The sequence below is a fragment of the Scyliorhinus torazame genome, chromosome 11 (genome assembly GCF_047496885.1).
Source record: "Scyliorhinus torazame isolate Kashiwa2021f chromosome 11, sScyTor2.1, whole genome shotgun sequence".
Classification (NCBI taxonomy): domain Eukaryota; kingdom Metazoa; phylum Chordata; class Chondrichthyes; order Carcharhiniformes; family Scyliorhinidae; genus Scyliorhinus; species Scyliorhinus torazame.
This window is the reverse complement of record NC_092717.1, coordinates 27,192,945-27,213,602: the sequence shown is the minus strand read 5'-3', so window position 1 is coordinate 27,213,602 and position 20,658 is coordinate 27,192,945. Positions and strand designations below refer to the sequence as shown.

Below are 20,658 nucleotides of genomic sequence, written 5' to 3'. Positions count from 1 at the left end.
CTTGGTGTCCAAAGGTTGGGTAGGTTACAGGCTTAAAGGTATAGGGTAGGGGAGTGGGCTTAGGTAGGATGCTCTTTCAGAGGGTCTGTACAGACTCAATAGGCCGAATGGCCTCCTGCACTGTGGAAGGATTCTGCGGATCACACCCCACATCAGACCCCCATCAGAGACATCCCATATCAGACTCCCATATCAGACACCCACCAGACCCCCATTGGAAACCTTCCCCACCAGACCCCCATTGGAAACCCTCCCCAACAGACCCCCTGCCATCAGACCCTTATTAGAGACCGCCCATATCAGACTTCCACATCAAACTCCCATATCAGACATCCACCAGACCCCCATTAAAACCCTCCCCATAAGAGACCCCCTACCATCAGACACACATCAGAGACCTCCATTTCATACCCCCATATCAGACCCCCATATCAGAGACCCCCCATATCAGAGAGCCCCCTCCCCCATCAGTTACCCCTGTCTGGAAGCTAAAGAGAACTCCAGGTATAAACAGTGAAAAATCACTGCCTTTTCACTTACACCTGCTGCCTCAGACAGAAGCATAGAAAGCAGCAGCTGTTACTTCATTGAAAGCCAAAACACATCGTAAGGCTTTGAACCTCCTCAGATCCTTCGATCTGCTTCTAGACACTTTCAAAGAGAAATAGCTTTTAGCAGGCTGTAATTGACAGGGAATAGTTTCCAGACAGCCAGGTATCTGGATTGTTTATTTTTATTTACCTTCACCCTTGAATGCATCTCAAGTACCCTGCTTGGAACCTAACTGCAATGTTTAAAACATCTAGCTATGATTGGCAGGTCATCACCACATCAAAAGCAGTTAAGTGTTTTCTGCAGAGTAAAGGAGGAATTGAAAGCACTTATCTCCTCGATAACCATACAAATAAACACAAAATCATTAATATATTATAAATTACTACCTAAATGAACAAATTACAGTTGAATAAACTTTATCTGTGCATCCAAAAACCAAACTTTTTTTGATCAGATTCTAATTTGAGCCCACATGAACTTCACCGACCAGGTCTGACCTTAGTGTGGGAAGTCTAGTTGCTCATCTGTACTGTTTACAGTCAGATGCCTTGGCCATACCTTGTGATATTTGTGGGGTTTTTAAAAACTTCTTTTGGGCTTTTATTCCACCGTGAACATGTCAAAAAGACCATCAGATTTCCCTATTGGGTAACAGTGAGAAAAGGTTAGGGGAAGTATAATTCATTCCCTGTTGCTAAGAAAATGGAGCAGCTGCAGAAACCTGACCATAGTGCACCTGTGAGGCAACCGAGCAAGGTGTTTGGCGTGGGTAACAAACCAATGTGGTATTATATTACTGGTGTCATAAGTGTCAACATATAAGGAGTAGGTTGTGTGAGAGTTGGCAGATGGAGAAACAATCTATTATTTGTGGGCTATAGCTAGCCTATGCTTCGGCTATTGTAATGTAAGTAGACCTGGGCCTTCCATATACACACACTACACCCGAAAACCGAAAATATCTGCATACTGAAATGCAATCGGTCACAAGGGTTTCTGAAAAAGGATACTCGGCCTGTAATATACTCTTCTGTGAATGCAACTAAAAGAACAAATATTTTAGTTATGGAGGCAGCTGTTGGCCAAAGTCCATTGTTGCGCTTTTGCATGGGGTATGGTCTTATAATCTTTACTGGCAGGTCTGACCTGGATTGAAAGGTGAAAGTTGCCTTGAGGGATTTTAAAAGTACACGTGAGCTGGTATATATCCTGCTTGATTGAGCTCTCCCACCTAGATCATGAAAATAATTAATGTCTTTTTCTGAAAACCTCAACAGCCCATTTCTATTGTCGGAAACAAGAGTGGCAATCATCTGACTCCTAACCACACATTTCTACACATGCAGATAGGCCAACAGTTTGTCTGTTAAAAATAGAAACCAGACAAAATTATGTCTGACCCTTGTGCCATTGTGACCTGCACATTCGTTAATGAACGGATAAAGTGGCAAGGAGAATATCAGCTACTTTTGAAAAACTAAAAGAAAACACCATTCACAATGACTTCACATAAAAGAATTTAAATTTGGAAACATTTATAACACTAGTTCCTTTAGCTATAAAAGTGAGGGGAGATACATTAGTTGAGAATGTGATCCCATTTCTTTAACCAGCTATAATCAGTATTGCTAACTGAGAGTAGTGTACAAAGTGTAGTGTTTCCAATCATTGCCTCTCCATCTTTAACAGTTGTATTTCTTCCATTGAACAGAGCACCACATGTTTCAGCTAAGATGCCACATGTACCAGGCAAGAGGCCTTCTGGCTGCTGACAATACTGGTCTTTCAGATCCTTTTGCTAAAGTGACATTTGTTTCACATTGTCAGACTACTAAGGTAAGAATGATGTGCTAATGTGACAGTAGCAATGTGGTACTGTGGTTATCGATTAAGTTTTCTCGTGATCGTAAACTTATTTTTAAGTAACTTACTTTAGGATTGTTCTCCTGCATGTAGTGTTATGTTTGTTCGTACAAAAATCTGAATAGCCAAGTATCGGTTTGCTTTATAATAAATATTATTGATAACACTGCATGGCTATAAAATCTTGCATTCAAATTATTGACCGAAATATGACCCCGGGCAGCCTAATCACTGCTGTTTATGCGGACACATTTTAAAAAATAGCGATACATCATTTCTTTTTGTGATTTTATTTGTGCTTCAGAGCTCCAGTTTGTCAACATTGCAGAGTTCCTTTCCCAGGACTTGCATCTCAACATTGGTAACTCGAACCTGAGTCTGCCAAGACATCTTGGATGGAGTATGCACGTCGTCTGTTTTTCTCACCGGCTTGTGATTCTTTTCACGCGTTTGCACTAAATTTCACCCGCGATCGTTCCGTCCACTTGCAGATTTTGTCCAATTTATTCTGTTGGTTTTTTTTGGTGCTGCATTCAGTCGTGAATGGTGGTGGACAATTAAACAACTCACTGGAGGAAGAGGCTCCACAAATATTCCCATCGGCAATGATGGAGGAGCCCGGAACATCTGTGCACAAGATAAGGCTGAAGCATTCGCAACAATCTGCAGCCAGAAGTGCCAAGTGGATGACCCATCTTTTTTTTTTAGTTTTTCCAATTAAAGGGCAATTTAGTGTGGCCAATCCACGTACCCTGCACATCTTTGTGTTGTGGGCAGATGGGGGTGGGGGGGGGGGGTGGAGACCTACACAGACACGGGGAGAATGTGCAAACTCCACACGGACAGTGGCGCGGGGCCGGGATCGAACCCAGTTCCTCAGCGCAGTGCTAACCACTGTGCCGCCGACCCATCTTGACTTCTTCCAGAGGTGCCCAGCATCACAGATGCCAGCATTCAGCCAGTTCGACTGACTCCACGTGATACCAAGAACTGGCTGAAGGCACTGGATACTGGATATAGGCCCTGACAACAATGCAGCAATATGTCATGATATACATCAGCATATCATGGTGCAATCACACAAACACTGATGGACATACAGTAGGACCAACCAGCATACACAACATCGCAGCCAATCACCAGTGAGAGCACATGCACTACAAAAACAGGGGACACCAGAGTTCCCGCTCATTCTAGCAGCAGCCAGCTCAGAGCACAGAGCTCACAGCCTGCCTTCCAGACATTCACCATGTGCTGAGTGCCTCACCTAGATAGTGATAGGACAGGGTCCACAGATACGCTGGTAATGCACGTACCCAAGCTTACAGTATGTTATTACAGTTGAGTTGTTAATAAAATAGAGTTACACCATCTCCAGCTGTGTTGACCTGTTTGTAGACCAGAACACCCAACAAGGCACAATAGTCCTGAAGATTTGTGCTCCAAATGTAGCTGTGCCCTTAGTCAAGGTAGCTGTAACACTGGTGTCTACCTGATAATGTGGAAAAGTGCCCAGGCATGTCCTGTCCACAAAAGGCAGGAAAAGCCAGTTACCAGTCTATCACTCCACTCGTGTTCATCCGCAAAGTGATGGACGCGGTCATATGCAATGAGGGAGGATTTGAACCCATGTCCTCAGAGCATTAACCCTGGGTCTCTGGATTACTAGTCTAGTAACATTACCACCACACCCTCATCTGCCTTTTAGTTTATATTATCTCTCCTCATTCATCCTATCAAATAAACCACTTTACGGGTCATTGAATTATTCTTGCCACGAGTCTGCCTGTTTCACCAATCTGCCCATGTCCTGTAAGCTGGAGGTGGTTTTCACTGATGTTGGCTGGGCTGAGGCAAGGAGGAAAATTGGTCAAATTCCATTGCTTTAAAAGGAAAAAAATGTCCAGATCTGGCATTTACACGCTGTGCAAATTGTGGTAATATTGATTTAAAGAATGGGATTGGACTAAATGCAAAATAATTTAATAAGAAGATGAAGGTGAAAATCCTTGTCACACTGCTTCATTTCCTTTTGGTTCTTGACAGGTTATCACTCAGACTTTGTCTCCAACATGGAACCAAATGCTTCAGTTCAATAATATTCACCTGTACGGTGAAGCAACAGAAATAAACGAGGCTCCCCCACTTGTGGTTATTGAGGTTTATGATGAAGATGCTGTTGTGAGTATAAAATATTAATCAGTCTGCATAATGGCAAGGAATTTCTTCACAAAGGACATTGTTGAAACTCCCTTCCTAACACCTAATGTTCGGCTGGAATCTCCGCACCGCAACGGCGAAATTGCGTCCAGCGCCGGGGCGGAGAATCCATTTCCACTCGTGGAATCGGGACCGGCGCCAGTGCCTCGATTCTCCGGCCCCCGAAAAGCGCCGCATATCGCCCACTTGCGGCCATTGCCAGAGGGCCGCTCCGCCATTCTCCGCCTCCGACCGGCCGAAGTCCCGACGCATTTCTAACGTGGTCCCAGCCGTTTGGGAAACTCGCCGCCATGGTCGGGGGCGAGCCGATCGGAGGGCAGAGGGAGCCTCGGGGGGGGGACTGTGCCTTTATTGTCCGGGCGGTCCGGGTCGGGCGCACGGCCGATCGGGGGCACTATTTCCGCAGTCCTGCTCTGCGGTCTGAGTCCGCCATGGAGCATGGCGCGGCTGCTGGAGCCCGCCACCGTGCGCATGCGCGGCCTCTGACCCGGAAGTGCGGGGGGGGGGGGGGGGGGGGCGTGTCTGCAGCTGCAGCTGCACGTTTCGCGATGGCTCCCTGCTAGCCCCTTGCAGAGCTGTGAATCTGTGGCCTTTTAACGCCAGTCTTTCTGGCGTAAAAGGCCACAGTTTTCACAACTGTGTGGGGGGACCATAGTCCCTGAAACAGAGAATCGAGCCCATTGTTCTTACAACACATAGACTGCAGCAGTTCAAAAAGGCAGCATTTCTCAAAGGATGGGCAACAAATGTTGGCCTAGTCAGCAACGCCCACCTCCCATTAACAAATATAAGAATAAATTAATTTCAAGTTATTCTTTGGTCCACATTCTTTCTTGAGCTACTTAACTCTATCTCAATCCCGGGCCTTGCCTTCAGGCTGACTGTGTCAATTCCATTCTTGATCCAGCCATTGAGAAATGCCAGGCAGCAACCCGGTGTGGTATATCCAATTAAATTGCTCTTCTCTCTCCACAGTGGAGGACTTGCTATCAATTGAGAGTGCTTATGGGAGCTTGCATTACAGTGACTCCACGTCAAAATTATTTCAGTGGTCGTAAAGTGTTTTGGGAAATTCGGAGATAAAGAAAGACTCTACATGGAGCAGTAGGCTGGGACATCCCAGGCCCGCTGGCCCTACAATCAATTCAAAATGGCACAGGAGGCCAGTCAGCCCATCGGGAACATGCTGGCACTCTGTGGAGCCATCCAAACAGTTGGATTCCCCACTCTATCCCAGTAAATTTATTTCTCTCAAATGCCTGTCCAATTTCCTTTTGAAACCATTCACCGTCGCTCCTCTTGGGCAGTGAATGCCAGGTCATTTACACTCGCTGTTTTAAAAAAGTTATTTCTTGCATTATCCCAGAAACTCTTGCCCCAAACCTTAAATCTGCGGTCCCTAGAAACAGAAAATAGGAGCAGGAGGAGGCCATATGGCCTTTCGGAGCTGCTCTGCCATTCGTTATGATCATGGCTGATCATCCAACTCAATAGCGTGATCCCGCCTTCCCCCCGTATCCTTTAATCTCTTCAGTACCTTCTTGAAAACATTTTGTGCTCATCTATTTTCTGTGGGAGTGAATTTGTGATGACTGTAAGAAACTGGTATATACACTGTACTTTATATCTGTTGCAATAATGTTTTAAAAAGTCTGAGTTCAGGTATATATATCTGTTGCAGTAATATTTTAAAAAATACGTATTTTATTCCAAACATGTGTAAAAAAAACAGCAACATATACAAACACACTCCACAGTCGGCAAAGATTATTCCCCCTTTTACCCCTGCCCCGCCCCCTCCCCTCCCCCCATGATAAACAGTTCCTCAAACATTGTCATGAACAGCCCCACCGCATCTCAAAGCCCCACCGCATGTCATAATATACACCAGTATATTATGGTGCAGACACACACACACACTGATGGACATGCAGTGGGACCAATCAGCATACACAACACCGCAGCCAATCACAAGTGAGAGCACAGGCACTATAAAGACAGGGGACAGGAGAGTTCCCGCTCATTCTAGTAGCAGCCAGCTCGGAGCACAGAGCTCACAGCCTGCAACACAGACATTCACCATGTGCTGAGTGCATCACCTGGTTAGGACCAGGCAAGGGTCAACAGTTAAAGCTGGTATTGCATTTACCCACAGTTCAAGTATGTTAATATAGTTAACCTTATAATAAAATAGAGTTACACCACTTCAAGTGTTGGTGACCTGTTTGTGATCCAGAACACCCAACACGTCACCGCAGACCACCCTCAACTCAAACTTCATCTTTTCCAACCGGAGAAAGTCGTACAAATCCCCCAGCCAGGCCGCCACCCCCGGCGGCGTAATGGACCTCCAATGTAACGAGATCCTTCTCTGGGCAATTAGAGAGGGGAAGGCCACAACTAGGCCGCCTTCCCCCCCCCCCCAACAGCTCTGGAACTTCTGATACCCCAAAGATCGCCACCATCTGATCCGGCCTGACCTCTACCCCAACAGTCTTAGATAGCGACCCAAACACCGCTAGTCAGTATCTCTCCAGCTTCTCACAACCCCAGAACATGTGCGTATGATTCGCCGGCCCCCGCCCATACTGTGATGATATGCATCACTATAAATACACAAGGGGTTAATGTAAATACACTACACCTAGCTAGACACTAGAGGGAGCACCAGAAACATCATGACACAGACATTCAATCAATAGGTCAGTAAGCTAGGACACGACCAATGGGCAGTCACAACACACAAAGAGGTGACACTACCACAGGGGGGCATTACACCAACCCATATAAAAGGACACAGCACACATGGGTCAGGATTCTCCCTTACCCGGCGGGGTGGGGGGTACCGGCGGGATGGAGTAGCGGGAACCGCTCCGTCGTCGGGCCATCCCAAAGGTGCGGAATTCTCCGCACCTTTAGGGGCCAAGCCCTCACCTTGAGGGGCTAGGCCCGCGCCGGAGTGGTTGGCGCGTCGGCAGCCGGTGGGAAAGGCCTTTGGCGCCAAGCCAGCCGGGGCCGAAAGGACTTTGCCGGCCGGCGGAAGTCCGCGCATGCGCGGGAGCGTCAGCGGCTGCTGACGTCATCCCCACGCATGCGCAGGGGGGGGGGGGGGTCTCTGACGCGTCAGCCATGGTGAAGGCTGTGACCGAGGCGGAGGGAAAAGAGTGCCCCCACAGCACAGGCCCGCCAGCGGATCGGTAGGCCCCGATCGCGGGCCAGGCCACCGTGGGGGCACCCCCCAGGGCCAGATCGCCCCCCCGCCCCCCCCCCACCCCCCAGGACACCAGAGCCCGCCTGCGCTGCCTTGTCCCGCCGGTAAGAGAGGTGGTTTTATTCTCGCCGGCGGGACAGGCATTCCTGCAGCGGGACTTTGGCCCATCGCGGGCCGGAGAATCGTCGGGGGCGGCCCACCAACCGGTGCGGCGCGATTCCCGCCCCCACCGAATATCCGGTGCCGGAGAATTCGGAAACTGGCCGGGGTGGGATTCACGCCAGCCCCCGGCGATTTTCTCACCCGGCGGGGGGTCAGAAAACCCCGCCCATGATCTTCCTCTTTCCAGTGGAGACACTTAGGGAGTACACAGGGTTGATTCAACACATCACACCCACCACGTGGATTGTAGCAGACTGGTTAGATCGTCTGAGTAGCTATAGCAGGATTAACAGGAGAGTCGAATCCAAGTAGGAGAATTGTTAACAGTAATGTGTTAAAGCTATCTCCAAGTCTGAACCTTCCTTTGTCAGAGTGCACATCAAGGAAACAGCTTGTGCTCCGACAAGAGCATAACAAAACACATACTTCTTGCATTCATCGGCCATCCCTTGGAAGAGCCCACTCATCCTCGCCCAGGTCACGTGCAGCCTACGCACCACCTTGAACTGAATTAAGGTCATCCTGACGCAGTAGGTTGAATTAACTCTACGCATCACCTCGCACCACAGTCCCCAGCCTATTCCCACCCCCAACTCCTCTTCCTATTTGTTCTTAATCCTCATCCCCTACTCCCCCAACCACCCATATATATCCCCAATCCTGCCCTCCCCAACTCACCTGGGAGCAGCAGTTGCTCCAATAAAGTGTATTCCGGCAACCTGGGAAACGCCTTCCACTCATTTCGTGCAAAGTCCCTCACCTGCATATATCTAAATTCACTTTCCCTCGGCAACTCAAACCTCTCCCACAACACATCCAGACATGCAAACGTCCCTTCCAAGTACAAGTCCCTCACCCTCACCAGCCCCGCCTCCCTCGCATCCCATCCATCTCCCCCGGCTTAAACCTATGATTCCCACACAGTGGTGTCAACATCAACATCGCCTCCAACTTAAAGTGTCTCCTCAGCTGTTTCCACCCCCTGACCATCGACTGTACCACCGGGCTCCCTGTATGCTCCCCTGGAGCTAGTGGCCTGTGCAAACGGTCCCCCTACCCACCAGAATACCCTTCAGTCTGCAACCCCACCCAACAGGCCCGGGCATCCACACCGCTTACCGTAAAGAAAAAACACCCAAACTCACAAATCACCCCCTCCAAAGAGAAAAACACCATAAATAGTGGTGGTGGTGTGGGGGAGGGGGTGATCACCCCCTTACAAACTTACAACTCCCCCCCCCCAAAAAAAACAACCCACCCTCCAGCACTACAAAATAGCCATAACATCCAATCTTTGCAGATATAGCTCCTCCATCTCACACCAACTCTTAGTTCACCCCCAATTTATGATCCCTTATAAAGTCATTGGCCTATTCTGGTGGCTCTAAATAGGACTCCCGGCCTTCAAATGTGACTCACAGTTTCACCGGGTACAACAGCCACATACCAAATCTCCCTTTGGTACAGCACTGCCTTGGCCCTGTTGAACTCAGCACGCCTCTTCGCCAGCTTCACGCCAATGTCCTGGTATATTCGGACACGATTCCCCTCCCATTCACAGTCTTGCTTCTCCCTGGCCAACCGCAGGATCTTCTCCTTCTCCACAAACTTGTGCAACCGCACAATCACCGCCCGTAGTGGCTCCCTCATTCTTGGTTTCTGCCTTAAGGACCTGTGGGCCTGGTCCAGCTCTGGGGCCTTGTCCAGCACCCTTTTCTCCACCAACCTAGCCAGTATCCTCGATGCATATTTTGTGGCGTCCGTTCCTTCCACACTCTCCACAATTCGCAGGTTCTGCCACCTGGACCTGTTCGTCTGCTCCTTGACCTTCACTCACAGCAACTCCCCCAGGACCCCCCCCCCCCCCCTCGGCCTCCTAGGACATGACGCGATCGCTCTGGTCGGACACCACCTTCTCCACTTCACGTATCGTCGCCCTTTTTACCCGATCCATCAATCCTCGCAGAACTGCTACTGCTCCCTCAATGGCCTTCACCCAATCACCATGCACCCCCTTCCTTTGTTGGTGAAATTCCTCTTTGATGGAGGCCATCAACTGCACCATCTGGGACTTTCCCACTGGCGACCACCCTCCCCCCTCCGCCATTCTCCCAATTGTTGCAGCTCCACTGATCCTCGCCAATTCCTTAGCCAGATCTCTGTTTTTCCCCAGGTCTGGTAGCCAGTAGACCTATCAACCTTGGGGGGAACTGCTCTTTCTACATCTTCTGCACCACTTTCCTGCCGGAGTTACCCCACCCACTAACGGGTATAAAATGCCCAAACCAATGACTTTGAGCCAGAGCTGCCACAACTCCTTGTCTGCAACCAGAAGTCTCCGTTGCAGTAATATTCCTAAAAAATCTAGGATAAGGGTATCCAGACTCTGTGGCTGCAAAATGTGCAATTAAGGTGTCAGAAAAGTGAGATCATCATTCATTCCAACCATGTATTTGTTTACAAAGAGAGGGCGAATGTAACTTTGTTATGATTGCTGGAGATTCCCTGGAGTATAAATAATTTGAGCCATAAGTGTTTAGATTTAAGTAAGCTGGGTCATGGGAACTGAGTGGGATAAATATGATGTTTTAATGGGAAGAGCCAGGTCTGTCTGTAGTTTTCAGTTTAATATAGGTTTGGCAGACTTCTAGGAGTTTTAAGTTGAGCAGCAGGTCTTGTCAAAGGCTGTTAGGTTGAGCAGGAGTCTGACAAAGGCAGTAGGATCTGCTGTTTCCTGAAAGGACCTCTCTCTCTCTTCAAGCAGTAATTCCAAGGAATATCTGTACAAGTGTACAACAAGTATTCCTGTGTTTGCTAACTTTATTTATAAGTGGCTTTTGACCTGCAATGGGCTTTGCTTAAATGGAGATAGAGAAGGTATAAGTTATTTGTTAAAAAGGGTTTCCTTTTATTTTAAGAATTGTTTAACTGTTAATTGAACATATATTTTCTGTGATGTTAATGTGTTCAACCCTGTGTTAATAATAACACTTGTTTTAATATTAAAGATACCTATTGGTCAGTGGAATCCTTTCCTCAAAGTTTAAACATTTTTTAAAAAGTGTTTGGGTTTCTTGCCTTGTATCCTAACAACAATGTTGGGGTCTGGTTTATAGAAAGAACATCCTTCCTCAGATAAGGAGACCAGAATTGCGCACAATATTCCAGATGTGGCCTCACCAAAATCCTGTACCTAGACTTTGAACCATCAGCTAATGGGAATGGCAGAGCTTTTTCTGCCTCATCTAAACCTGTCCGAATCATTTCCACCACGATTAAATCTTCCCATAATCTTTTCTATTCCAACAAAACCAATCCTAGCTTCTACAATTTAACCTTGAACCTAAAATCCTTTATCTCTGGAACCGTTCTGGCAAGTCTCCTCCATTAATCTTTATTAATGTCACAAGTAGACCTACATTAGCACTGCAATGAGGTCACTGTGAAAAGCCCCTAGTCCCCACACTCCAGCACATGTTCGGGTACACTGAGGGAGAATTCAGAATGTCCAATCCACCTAACAAGTATGTCTTTCGGGACTTGCGGGAGGAAACCGGTGCACCCGGGGGGAAACCCGCGCAGACACGGGGAGAACGTGCAAACTCCGCACAGGCAGTGACCCAAGCCGGGAATCGAACCCGGGTCCCTGGCGCAGTGAAGCAACAGTGCTAACCGCTGTGCTACCGTGCCGCCCCTCTGCAACCTCTCGGTAACCCTTGGCACAGGTGATTGAGGTGGCGAATCTCAGGTGGTGTGAGTAATCGGCACATGACCCAGATCACGAGGACGCCAATCTACTGCAATTCCCTGCAATCTAGGGCTTGTAATCTTTGTTTATTACTGACTCCTAATGGTGAAATATGATGTACAATAATGATCAAGTAAACATCACAGTTTCTTTACAACTAACATGCTCATTTGATTCAACTACAAGTATCCAAATGTTGCTTTGGTTTCTCATGCACTCACCTGATAAACCCAGGCAGAGTAAATCTCCCAAGCCTGCAGTTCAGATTATGATTTTGAACCATGATTTGACTGTTGCTTGGCGTCAACAGAAAAGCTGTTTTTTTCCACTTCTACCATCTTGTTTTCATCCTTTTTGGCCAACACAGCCGAAAGTTGTGATTCACCAAGATGACTCAAAATGATGGCTCTTCTTTTATTCTACCTTCGTTTCAGGGTAAAGCAGAATACATTGGCAGCACTGTGGCTCTTCCTGTTGTGACACTGGCTGAGCAGGACTACGTCCCACCTGAGCTTCAATATCACCCAATGTATTGTGGTGGAATACCTGCGGGTGAGCTCCTTGTAGCCTTTGAACTTCTGCAGGTACGAACGTATTGGGGTCAATTTGCACATTATCTTGTTGAACCCCTTAAACATAAATTGTTGCATTGATGATAATTGGCACGAGTAGGAGTTCACGTAGCTAATAGATTTGATAGAGATGTTCAGAATCATGAGGAGGCTGGACAGATTAGAAAGGGAGGAACTTTTCCCACTCGTCAAAGGATCGAGAACGAGATGGCGCAGATTTGAAGTTATTTGCGAAAGAAGCAAGTGTGATGTGAGAAAAAACATTTTCACACAGCGAGTAGGTTCGGGTCTGGAGCGCACTGCCTGGAAGTGCGGTGGAGGCATGTTCAATCGAGGCATTCAAGATTTTCAGAGTCGCAACAATATGCAGGGACACAGGGGAAGGGCACTAAGCCATAATGCTCATTTGGAGAGCCTTCTTCTGCACTGTACCAATTCTGTGATTCTGTGATATAGTGGATTCATATGTAGATGGTCAATTATAGTATACTCCAGGGGGGAGAAATCTTTCCTTACTTAGGCTGACTCCTGGGCGAGGAGGCAGGCAGTGTTGAGTGTTCCATTCATGTCAATTAAGAAGTTAAAAATAGGAATATATTTGATCACTTATTTGAGTTAATTTTCACGTACACATTTTAAAACAGCCTCCTTGCATTAACTTTCGTGAAAGGGGAGCACAGGAAAGTTAATGGCTGGAAAGTCTGTTTTTTCTGAGGCCGAGTTACCGCAGACATTTCAACAAAACTAGGTCAGAGCAACTCTGCCAAGAATCAAATCAGCTTTCCCACAGTGTACAATTCTGACTTATTCATGGTGGACTGGCTCTTTTAGTGTTGCGTATGGACAATTTGCCTCTTGGGGGACCTGCGTCGAGTGTTGCTGCAGCAACTGGAAGGCCAAGGCAGCCAGGCTGGGTTTCCAGAACTATTTAATGTTTACGCAGTAACTGCTTTTTCAGGCGCCAAGGTCAAAACTCTAAAGATTCCTCAGCTGAGGTGTCTCTAATCCATTAAGAGAGCCATGATGTGGAGATGCTGGGGTTGGACTGGGGTGGGCACAGTAAGACGTTTTGCAACATCAGGTTAAAGTCCAACAAGTTTGTTTCGAATCACTAGCTTTCGGAGCACTGCTCCTTCATCAGGTGAGCTGCCCTCTGAAAGCAAGTGATTCAAAACAAACCTGTTGGACTTTAACCTGGTGTTGTAAGACTTCTTACTGTGCCCATTAAAAGAGTGCATTTGTTCTTAGTTATTAAGTTATGAGGGAAAGAGGCCAATGAGAGGCAAAAATATGGGGCTAGAGTTTCCACCCCCGCAACTTGTTTTCTGGCATTTTGCATGGCTTGCCTGCCCCGCCATGGGGGTGGGGGTTACAGGACGTGGTTCCCCATTGGCAGGACCGGAAGATCCTGCCAGTGGGAATGGCTGGAAAATCCCACCCCTGGTCTTGGCAACGAATCCCCCTCACCTAAACCTTCTGAAACTCGGACTGCATTCCAAATGACGCGATGCTCAACCATTTGGTTGAAGTCAAAGACAAGGAAGTGTCACCTCCATCTCCCAAGGCTCGTGCGGTGAACCAGTGGTACTGCCTCAGAACTGCCACTTTAGGATCTGTAGGAAACTAAACGTGCAAAGGTGGAGAGGAGTACGCTTACCCAGGGGAGGTTGCACTGTAAGAGAGTTGTCAGTAAGATGTTTGTCTTGCTGATGGAGTAAATGCAGAATTATTTGGGCAATGCCTGCATGAATGACTATCAGAATAATTTTTGAATGGGGGGCTTGGCAGTTGTTGAGGAAACTAGATGTCAATGAAGGACTGAGTTATACAGGACTATGGTGACAAGAAACACTGGGAAATGGGCTAGGATCTTCAGTCAGCTGAAGGTCCCCTGGTGAGATATACCCGCAGTTATCGGACAACTTCCGGACAAGGGACAGCCTTCTGAAACTTTGCTGAGGGGGCATGCTGCAGGGGCCCTGTCTAGATTTTCTGTCTGTCATCTCTTCAATTATAGGGCAGCACGGTGGTACAAGTGGTTAGCACAGTTGCCTCATGGTGCTGAGGTCCCTGGTTCATTCCTGCCTCTGGGTCACTGTCCGTGTGGAGTTTGCACATTCTCCCCGTGTTTGCGTGGGTTTCGCCCCCACAACCCAAAAGATGTGCAGGCTAGGTGGATTGGCCGCGCTAAATTGCCCCTTAATTGGAAAAAATGAATTGGATACTCTAAATTTATTTTTTAAAATCTCTTCAATTATCCTCTCAATTTTTGTCTTCTCTTAAAATTAGAACAGGTGGGAGCCTAAGAGAGAAAACCCATTGAAACCCAAGATCTAGCCTGCAATTTTAAAGTAAAAAAACCTTTTCAAATAATTGGAGCAAAATATTATTTGAAAAACAAGGACATTTTGAGAAATAAAAACCTTGTTTTGAAAAAATAAGCCTTTAAATCTGTCTAAAAACTTATCTGCAGGTTACTCTGGGTCCCTTGTGGCCTTCATCTATGATGTGCATCTGGTCCAACACGAATCCCACTGCCTGTTCTCTGATGTATTGAACACAGCTGCCAGCTACCAGGCAGCAGCAGATGTACAGACAGTCTTACCAAGAAATGTTGCTCATCTGCCATCTTGTGCATGCACGCAGGCAAAAATGACTTCCCCCCAGTGGCGTGAGAAGAAAATAGTCAGTTCCATGATTTGGGCTCGGGAGGCTCCATATTCTCTGCCTTATTCTCCTCCATTCCTCCTGGTGACACCTGAAAATAGCTGGCAAAAACAGCGGAAAATCCAGGCAGACTGTGGTGCCAGGCTGGATTGCTGACTGCATTAGCAGCTTTGAGTTAAATTGTCGTCCCCAGCACTGAGTGATTGATGGCACCCGTAATACCAAACTGTGAGGATTCACCACCAAATATCATCGGCACAAAAGTAAATTGCTCGTCGTGTTGCTTTAGCAAAATATCCCCAAACAGCCCCTCAACAAAGATTGGATTGGATTGGATTTGTTTATTGTCACGTGTACAGAGGTACAGTGAAAAGTATTTTTCTGCGAGCAGCTCAACAGATCATTAAGTACATGAGAAGAAAAGGGAATAAAAGAAAATACATAATAGGGCAACACAACATATACAATGTAACTACATAAGCACCGGCATCGGATGAAGCATACAGGGTGTAGTGTTAATGAAATCAGTCCATAAGAGGGTCATTTAGGAGTCTGGTGACAGTGGGGTAGAAGCTGTTTTTGAGTCTGTTTGTGCGTGTTCTCAGACTTCTGTATCTCCTGTCCGCTGGAAGAAGTTGGAAGAGTGAGTAAGCCGGGTGGGAGGGATCTTTGATTATGCTGCCCGCTTTCCCCAGGCAGCGGGAGGTGTAGATGGAGTTAATGGATGGGAGGCAGGTTCGTGTGATGGACTGGGCGGTGTTCACGACTCTCTGAAGTTTCTTGCGGTCCTGGGCCGAGCAGTTGCCATACCAGGCTGTGATGCAGCCCGATAGGATGCTTTCTATGGTGCATCTGTAAAAGTTGGTAAGGGTTAATGTGGACATGCCGAATTTCCTTAGCTTCCTGAGGAAGTATAGGCGCTGTTGTGCTTTCTTGGTGGTAGCGTCGACCTGGGTGGACCAGGACAGATTTTTGGAGATGTGCACCCCTAGGAATTTGAAACTGCTAACCATCTCCACCTCGGCCCTGTTGATGCTGACAGGGGTGTGTACAGCACTTTGCTTCCTGAAGTCAATTACCAGCTCTTTAGTTTTGCTGGCATTGAGGGAGAGATTGTTGTCGCTACACCACTCCACTAGACTCTCTATCTCCCTCCTGTATTCGGACTCGTCGTTATTCGAAATCCGGCCCACTATGGTCGTATCGTCAGCAAACTTGTAGATGGAGTTGGAACCAAGTTTTGCCACGTAGTCGTGTGTGTACAGGGAGTAGAGTAGGGGGCTAAGTACGCAGCCTTGTGGGGCGCCGGTGTTGAGGACTATTGTGGAGGAGGTGTTGTTGTTCATTCTTACTGATTGTGGTCTGTTGGTCAGAAAATCGAGGATCCAGTTGCAGAGTGGGGAGCCAAGTCCTAGGTTTTGGAGCTTTGATATGAGCTTGGCTGGGATTATGGTGTTGAAGGCGGAGCTGTAGTCAATAAATAGGAGTCTGATGTAGGAATCCTTGTTTTCGAGATGCTCGAGGGATGAGTGTAGGGCCAGGGAAATGGTATCTGATGTGGACCGGTTGCAGCGGTATGCGAATTGCAGTGGATCAAGGCGTTCTGGGAGTATGGAGGTATGGAGAATCTACCCCTCAAAGTACTGTATGCCTGATTATTTTGTGGCCACTTGAGATTTATCTGGGATAAACTCGGGCCATATGAGAACAGGAATTAACTGATGTGAAACAGGACGTATGGAGTGTAGAATTCGGAATGCAAATCTAAATTTACAACAGAACTGGGCAGCCTGTCCCCTCAAAATTTAAAAGGTGAAACGGTGTTTAAAAAAAGACAGGACACCATGACAATATTTTTGAATTAAAATTCAGAACCAGCAATGCCTTGTTCATCCAAGAATGGGGGACCCAGGGGAGGATTTACAATGACACCGTGTCTAGGCACAGGGGCCTGATCAATGAAGGACCCCACCGTCAGCTGCCCTATTGTATCATCGAGCCAGGGACTGGAACCCTCAGAGTCAGCTCAGCTGGAGTACACATCAACATCGCCAGACAATTAGCAGGGCATCCAATCAGAGGCTAATTATTCCCTGCATGTGCTGCTGATAGGCTCAAAGTAGCAAATGCCGAGTAAAATCAGACTCTCATTGGATGAGAACCAAAGAGCGGAACCACAGTAAGTGATGATTGACAGCAGGCTCATGCACGCAACATCACGAGAGAGGCAGAGGCGCGATGGCCGGCCACGATGAGGGCGCAGTGTGGGGAAGCTAGCAGCGGAGTAGACCCCGCACCTCTCCAAGCCAGCAGCAGGCGCGTGACGCCCCGAAGCGAGGGAACGGCACTGCGGCCACGAAAAGGCGCAGTGTGGGTGACACAGGCTGCCTCGAGGACCCGAGCCAAGCGAGGGCAGAATCATAGAATTTACAGTGCAGAAGGAGGCTATTCGGCCCATCAGGTCAGCATCGGCCCTTGGAAAGAGCACCCTGCCTAAGTCCATACCTCCACCCTAGCCCCGTAACCCAGTAACCTCACCTAACATTTGAACACGAAGGGCAATTTAGCATGGCCAATCCACCCAACCTGCATATCTTTGGACTATGGGAGGAAACCAGAGCACCCGGAGGAAACCCACGCAGACACGGGGAGAACGTGCAGACTACCCAAGCCGCACAGTGCTAACCACTGTGCTACCGTGCCATGCATGGGAGAATGGGAGAGTATGAGAGTTGGAGGGGGGGGGGGGGGGGGAAGAGGCTGTGAGAGAATGGGAGGGTGGGAGAATGTGGTAAAGGGTTATGGGGAGGGAGAGCTTGTGAGGGGTTGTGGGTGGAGGGAGAGTTTGTGAGGGAGTTAATAGGAGGGAGAGTTTGTGAGGGGTTGTGGCTAGAGGGAGAGTTTGTGAGGGGGTTAATAGGAGGGAGAGTTTGTGAGGGGTTGTGGATGGAGGGAGAGTTTGTGAGGGAGTTAATGCGAGGGAGAGTTTGTGAGGGGTTTTGGGGGGAGGGAGACTTTCTGGGGGGTTAATGCGAGGGAGAGTTTGTGAGGGGTTGTGGGGGAGGGAGAGTTTGTGAGGGTGTGTGTGAGAGGGAGAGTTTGTGAGAGGTTGTGTGGGAGGGAGAGTTTGTGAGAGGTTGTGTGGGAGGGAGAGTTTGTGAGAGGTTGTGTGGGAGGGAGAGTTTGTGAGGGTGTGTGTGAGAGGGAGAGTTTGTGAGAGGTTGTGTGGGAGGGAGAGTTTGTGAGGGTGTGTGTGAGAGGGAGAGTTTGTGAGAGGTTGTGTGGGAGGGAGAGTTTGTGAGAGGTTGTGTGGGAGGGGGAGTTTGTGAGGGTGTGTGTGAGAGGGAGAGTTTGAGAGGATGTTGTGTGGGAGGGAGAGTTAGTCAGGGGGGGGTGGGTGAGAGTTACTGGCCCCAGTAACAGTAAATCTGTCTTTGGGGGAAACTTATTGAAGACCTACATTCAAGTCAAATGGGTCCAGCATTGGAACAAGATAGTTCCATCAGCTAAGTTGAACTCTGACTGTTTCTTCAATTGCACTTTATTTTAGCAACTTTATACAAGACATTTAATACAAAACCATTCAATACAAAACCAAGGGCTACTAGAAACTGCCCAGATTAGGTTGTCCATTAAGAAGGTGTTAGCTGAGGGAAGGGGTTGGTTGGTAAAAGGAAATATGAAACAGAACAAGACAAAACCAAGCTGGGTGAGGTGGGGGGAGCTCGGGATAGGGGAGGAAATGGGGTTGAGTGTAAGAATGTGTGTAATCTTTATCTTTTTTCTCTGATTATGCGCTTTCAGATTCCTGATTCGGGGGTTGAAGACCTTCCTGCCATTGATGAACCAGATGGAAACCAGATCTTACCAGTGCCAAGGAACATCCGTCCTGTGCTCAGTAACTACAGACTGGAGGTACAGTGTGTACTGTAGACAAAGTGTATTTGAAACAGTGAAGCAGCAGAGCAACCTGGAAACACTCAACAGGTCAGGCAATATCTGTGGAGAGAGAATCAGAGTTAACGGGCTGGATATAACAGGGTGCTACACTCTGCACCCCACCCATCCCCACTCCTGATGCATGCTGTGCAGCTATTTAACGCTGTGAGCCGCCGGAGACAAACCTTCTGTCCCTTTCTCGGGAGAAGTCCCACCTTAAAGAGAGCTGTCAGCCAATCGGAGGACTGACGCCTCTCTTGTCCCAGCAGCACCAGCCAGGAGTGGTGGCCACTGCTGAAACTACAACCAATCCTGATGACGAGGAGCCTGAACTCCAAGGTAAATCTTGAGGGGGGTGGCAGGAGGGGGAAGAACAAAGAACAAAGCAAAGTACAGCGCAGGAACAGGCCCTTTGGCCCTCCAAGCCCGTGCCGACCATGTTGCCCGTCTAAACTAAAATCTTCTACGCTTCCTGGGTCTGTATCCCTCTATTCTCATCCTATTCATGTATTCCCATCCTATTCAAGAGTCTTGCCAAGCCCAGGCTACCAGCCCAGGGTGAGAGAACAGGGGAAGTTTATGAAAGGCCGGTGGAAGAGTTATATGGAGGGGAATGGCCTTCTGGGGAGAGGCCTCTTAGTCCCAGGGAGCCAGGAGAGACTGCTTTCACAGAGCAGTATCAGCCTCTTCTTTAGTCTTTAACAATTAACACTTCTTTGCCTTATGCCCCTACCGTCTTTTGTCCACACTCCCCTTGTTGCCACCTATCCCTGATCTATTATACTCCGGCTGTTCCACCCCCTCTTACAGTATAAAATCATCACATTTTCCCCTCTCTTTAACTTTGAAGAAGAGTCATCCAGATTCGAAATGTTAACTAAATGGGCTCCATAGCGAACGCATTTAGCTGCATGTTTCCAGGTGCTCGCAGCGCTGAGAAACACAAGGCTATAAAATACGACTCGCATTTGAGAAGGGGCCTCAATGGGGAATGCCCGGCCCAGGCCGCACATATCCCCGTTTTCTGCACTGAGGAGCTCACTCGATGGAACTCCTCAGTGTAGCGATAGATCAGGATGCCATTTTTAAATGGTGGCCCAATCTCCAAGGCATCCTCCCCCCCACCCCCCCAGCGCATTGCGCAGGGCACCCCAGTCCAATCATATCCACACACAAAAAGCCAGTTTGGCACCTTGGCAGTGCCAATCTGGCACCCTGGCAGTGCCCCTGCCAGCACCACAAGTGACAAGAGACCCTGACAAGTGCCATTCTGTCTGGTCCCCGTTTCTGCCGACCAGTACTGAATGGTGCTTGCCCAATGTGTCCGAGGTGACAGAGGTTGATCCCACACCTCGGGTAATTCAGGAATCTGCACATTAAAGTGAGACTAGCTGTCTCACTTTAATATGCAAATTTGCTGAAAAGTGATACTGCCCACAATGGGCGGGACTCACATTGCAACATCTCACGATAGATCTCGCGAGGTGTTGTGAGCTGGGTAGATCCCGGGAGTGGAGCCTCCTGGCTTTTATTAGCCACGCGGCGAGCTGCTTTTCAGGCACACCATGGCCATTAAATCGCGCCATCTATATTTCTCTCCACAGATGTTGCCAGACCTGCTGAGTTTTTCTAGCATTTTCGGTTTTATTGCAAAGGTCCTCTCTTGCCTGACACTAACCCATGCAGCTAAAGCCACTGGGCTTCCTGCATGGCATGGGACT

The 20,658-nt window shown here is 48.2% G+C and overlaps 1 protein-coding gene across 1 annotated transcript in view; it reads left to right on the top strand.

Moving 5' to 3' along the window:
* fer1l6 (fer-1 like family member 6) overlaps window positions 1-20,658 on the top strand; it is a 203,395-nt gene that overhangs the window by 97,843 nt on the left and 84,894 nt on the right. The window contains exons 20-23 of the mRNA XM_072467070.1: window positions 2,267-2,391; window positions 4,465-4,599; window positions 12,194-12,343; window positions 18,803-18,913. Coding sequence (XP_072323171.1) covers window positions 2,267-2,391; window positions 4,465-4,599; window positions 12,194-12,343; window positions 18,803-18,913 — 521 coding nt within the window. The remainder of the gene's footprint in view (window positions 1-2,266; window positions 2,392-4,464; window positions 4,600-12,193; window positions 12,344-18,802; window positions 18,914-20,658) is intronic.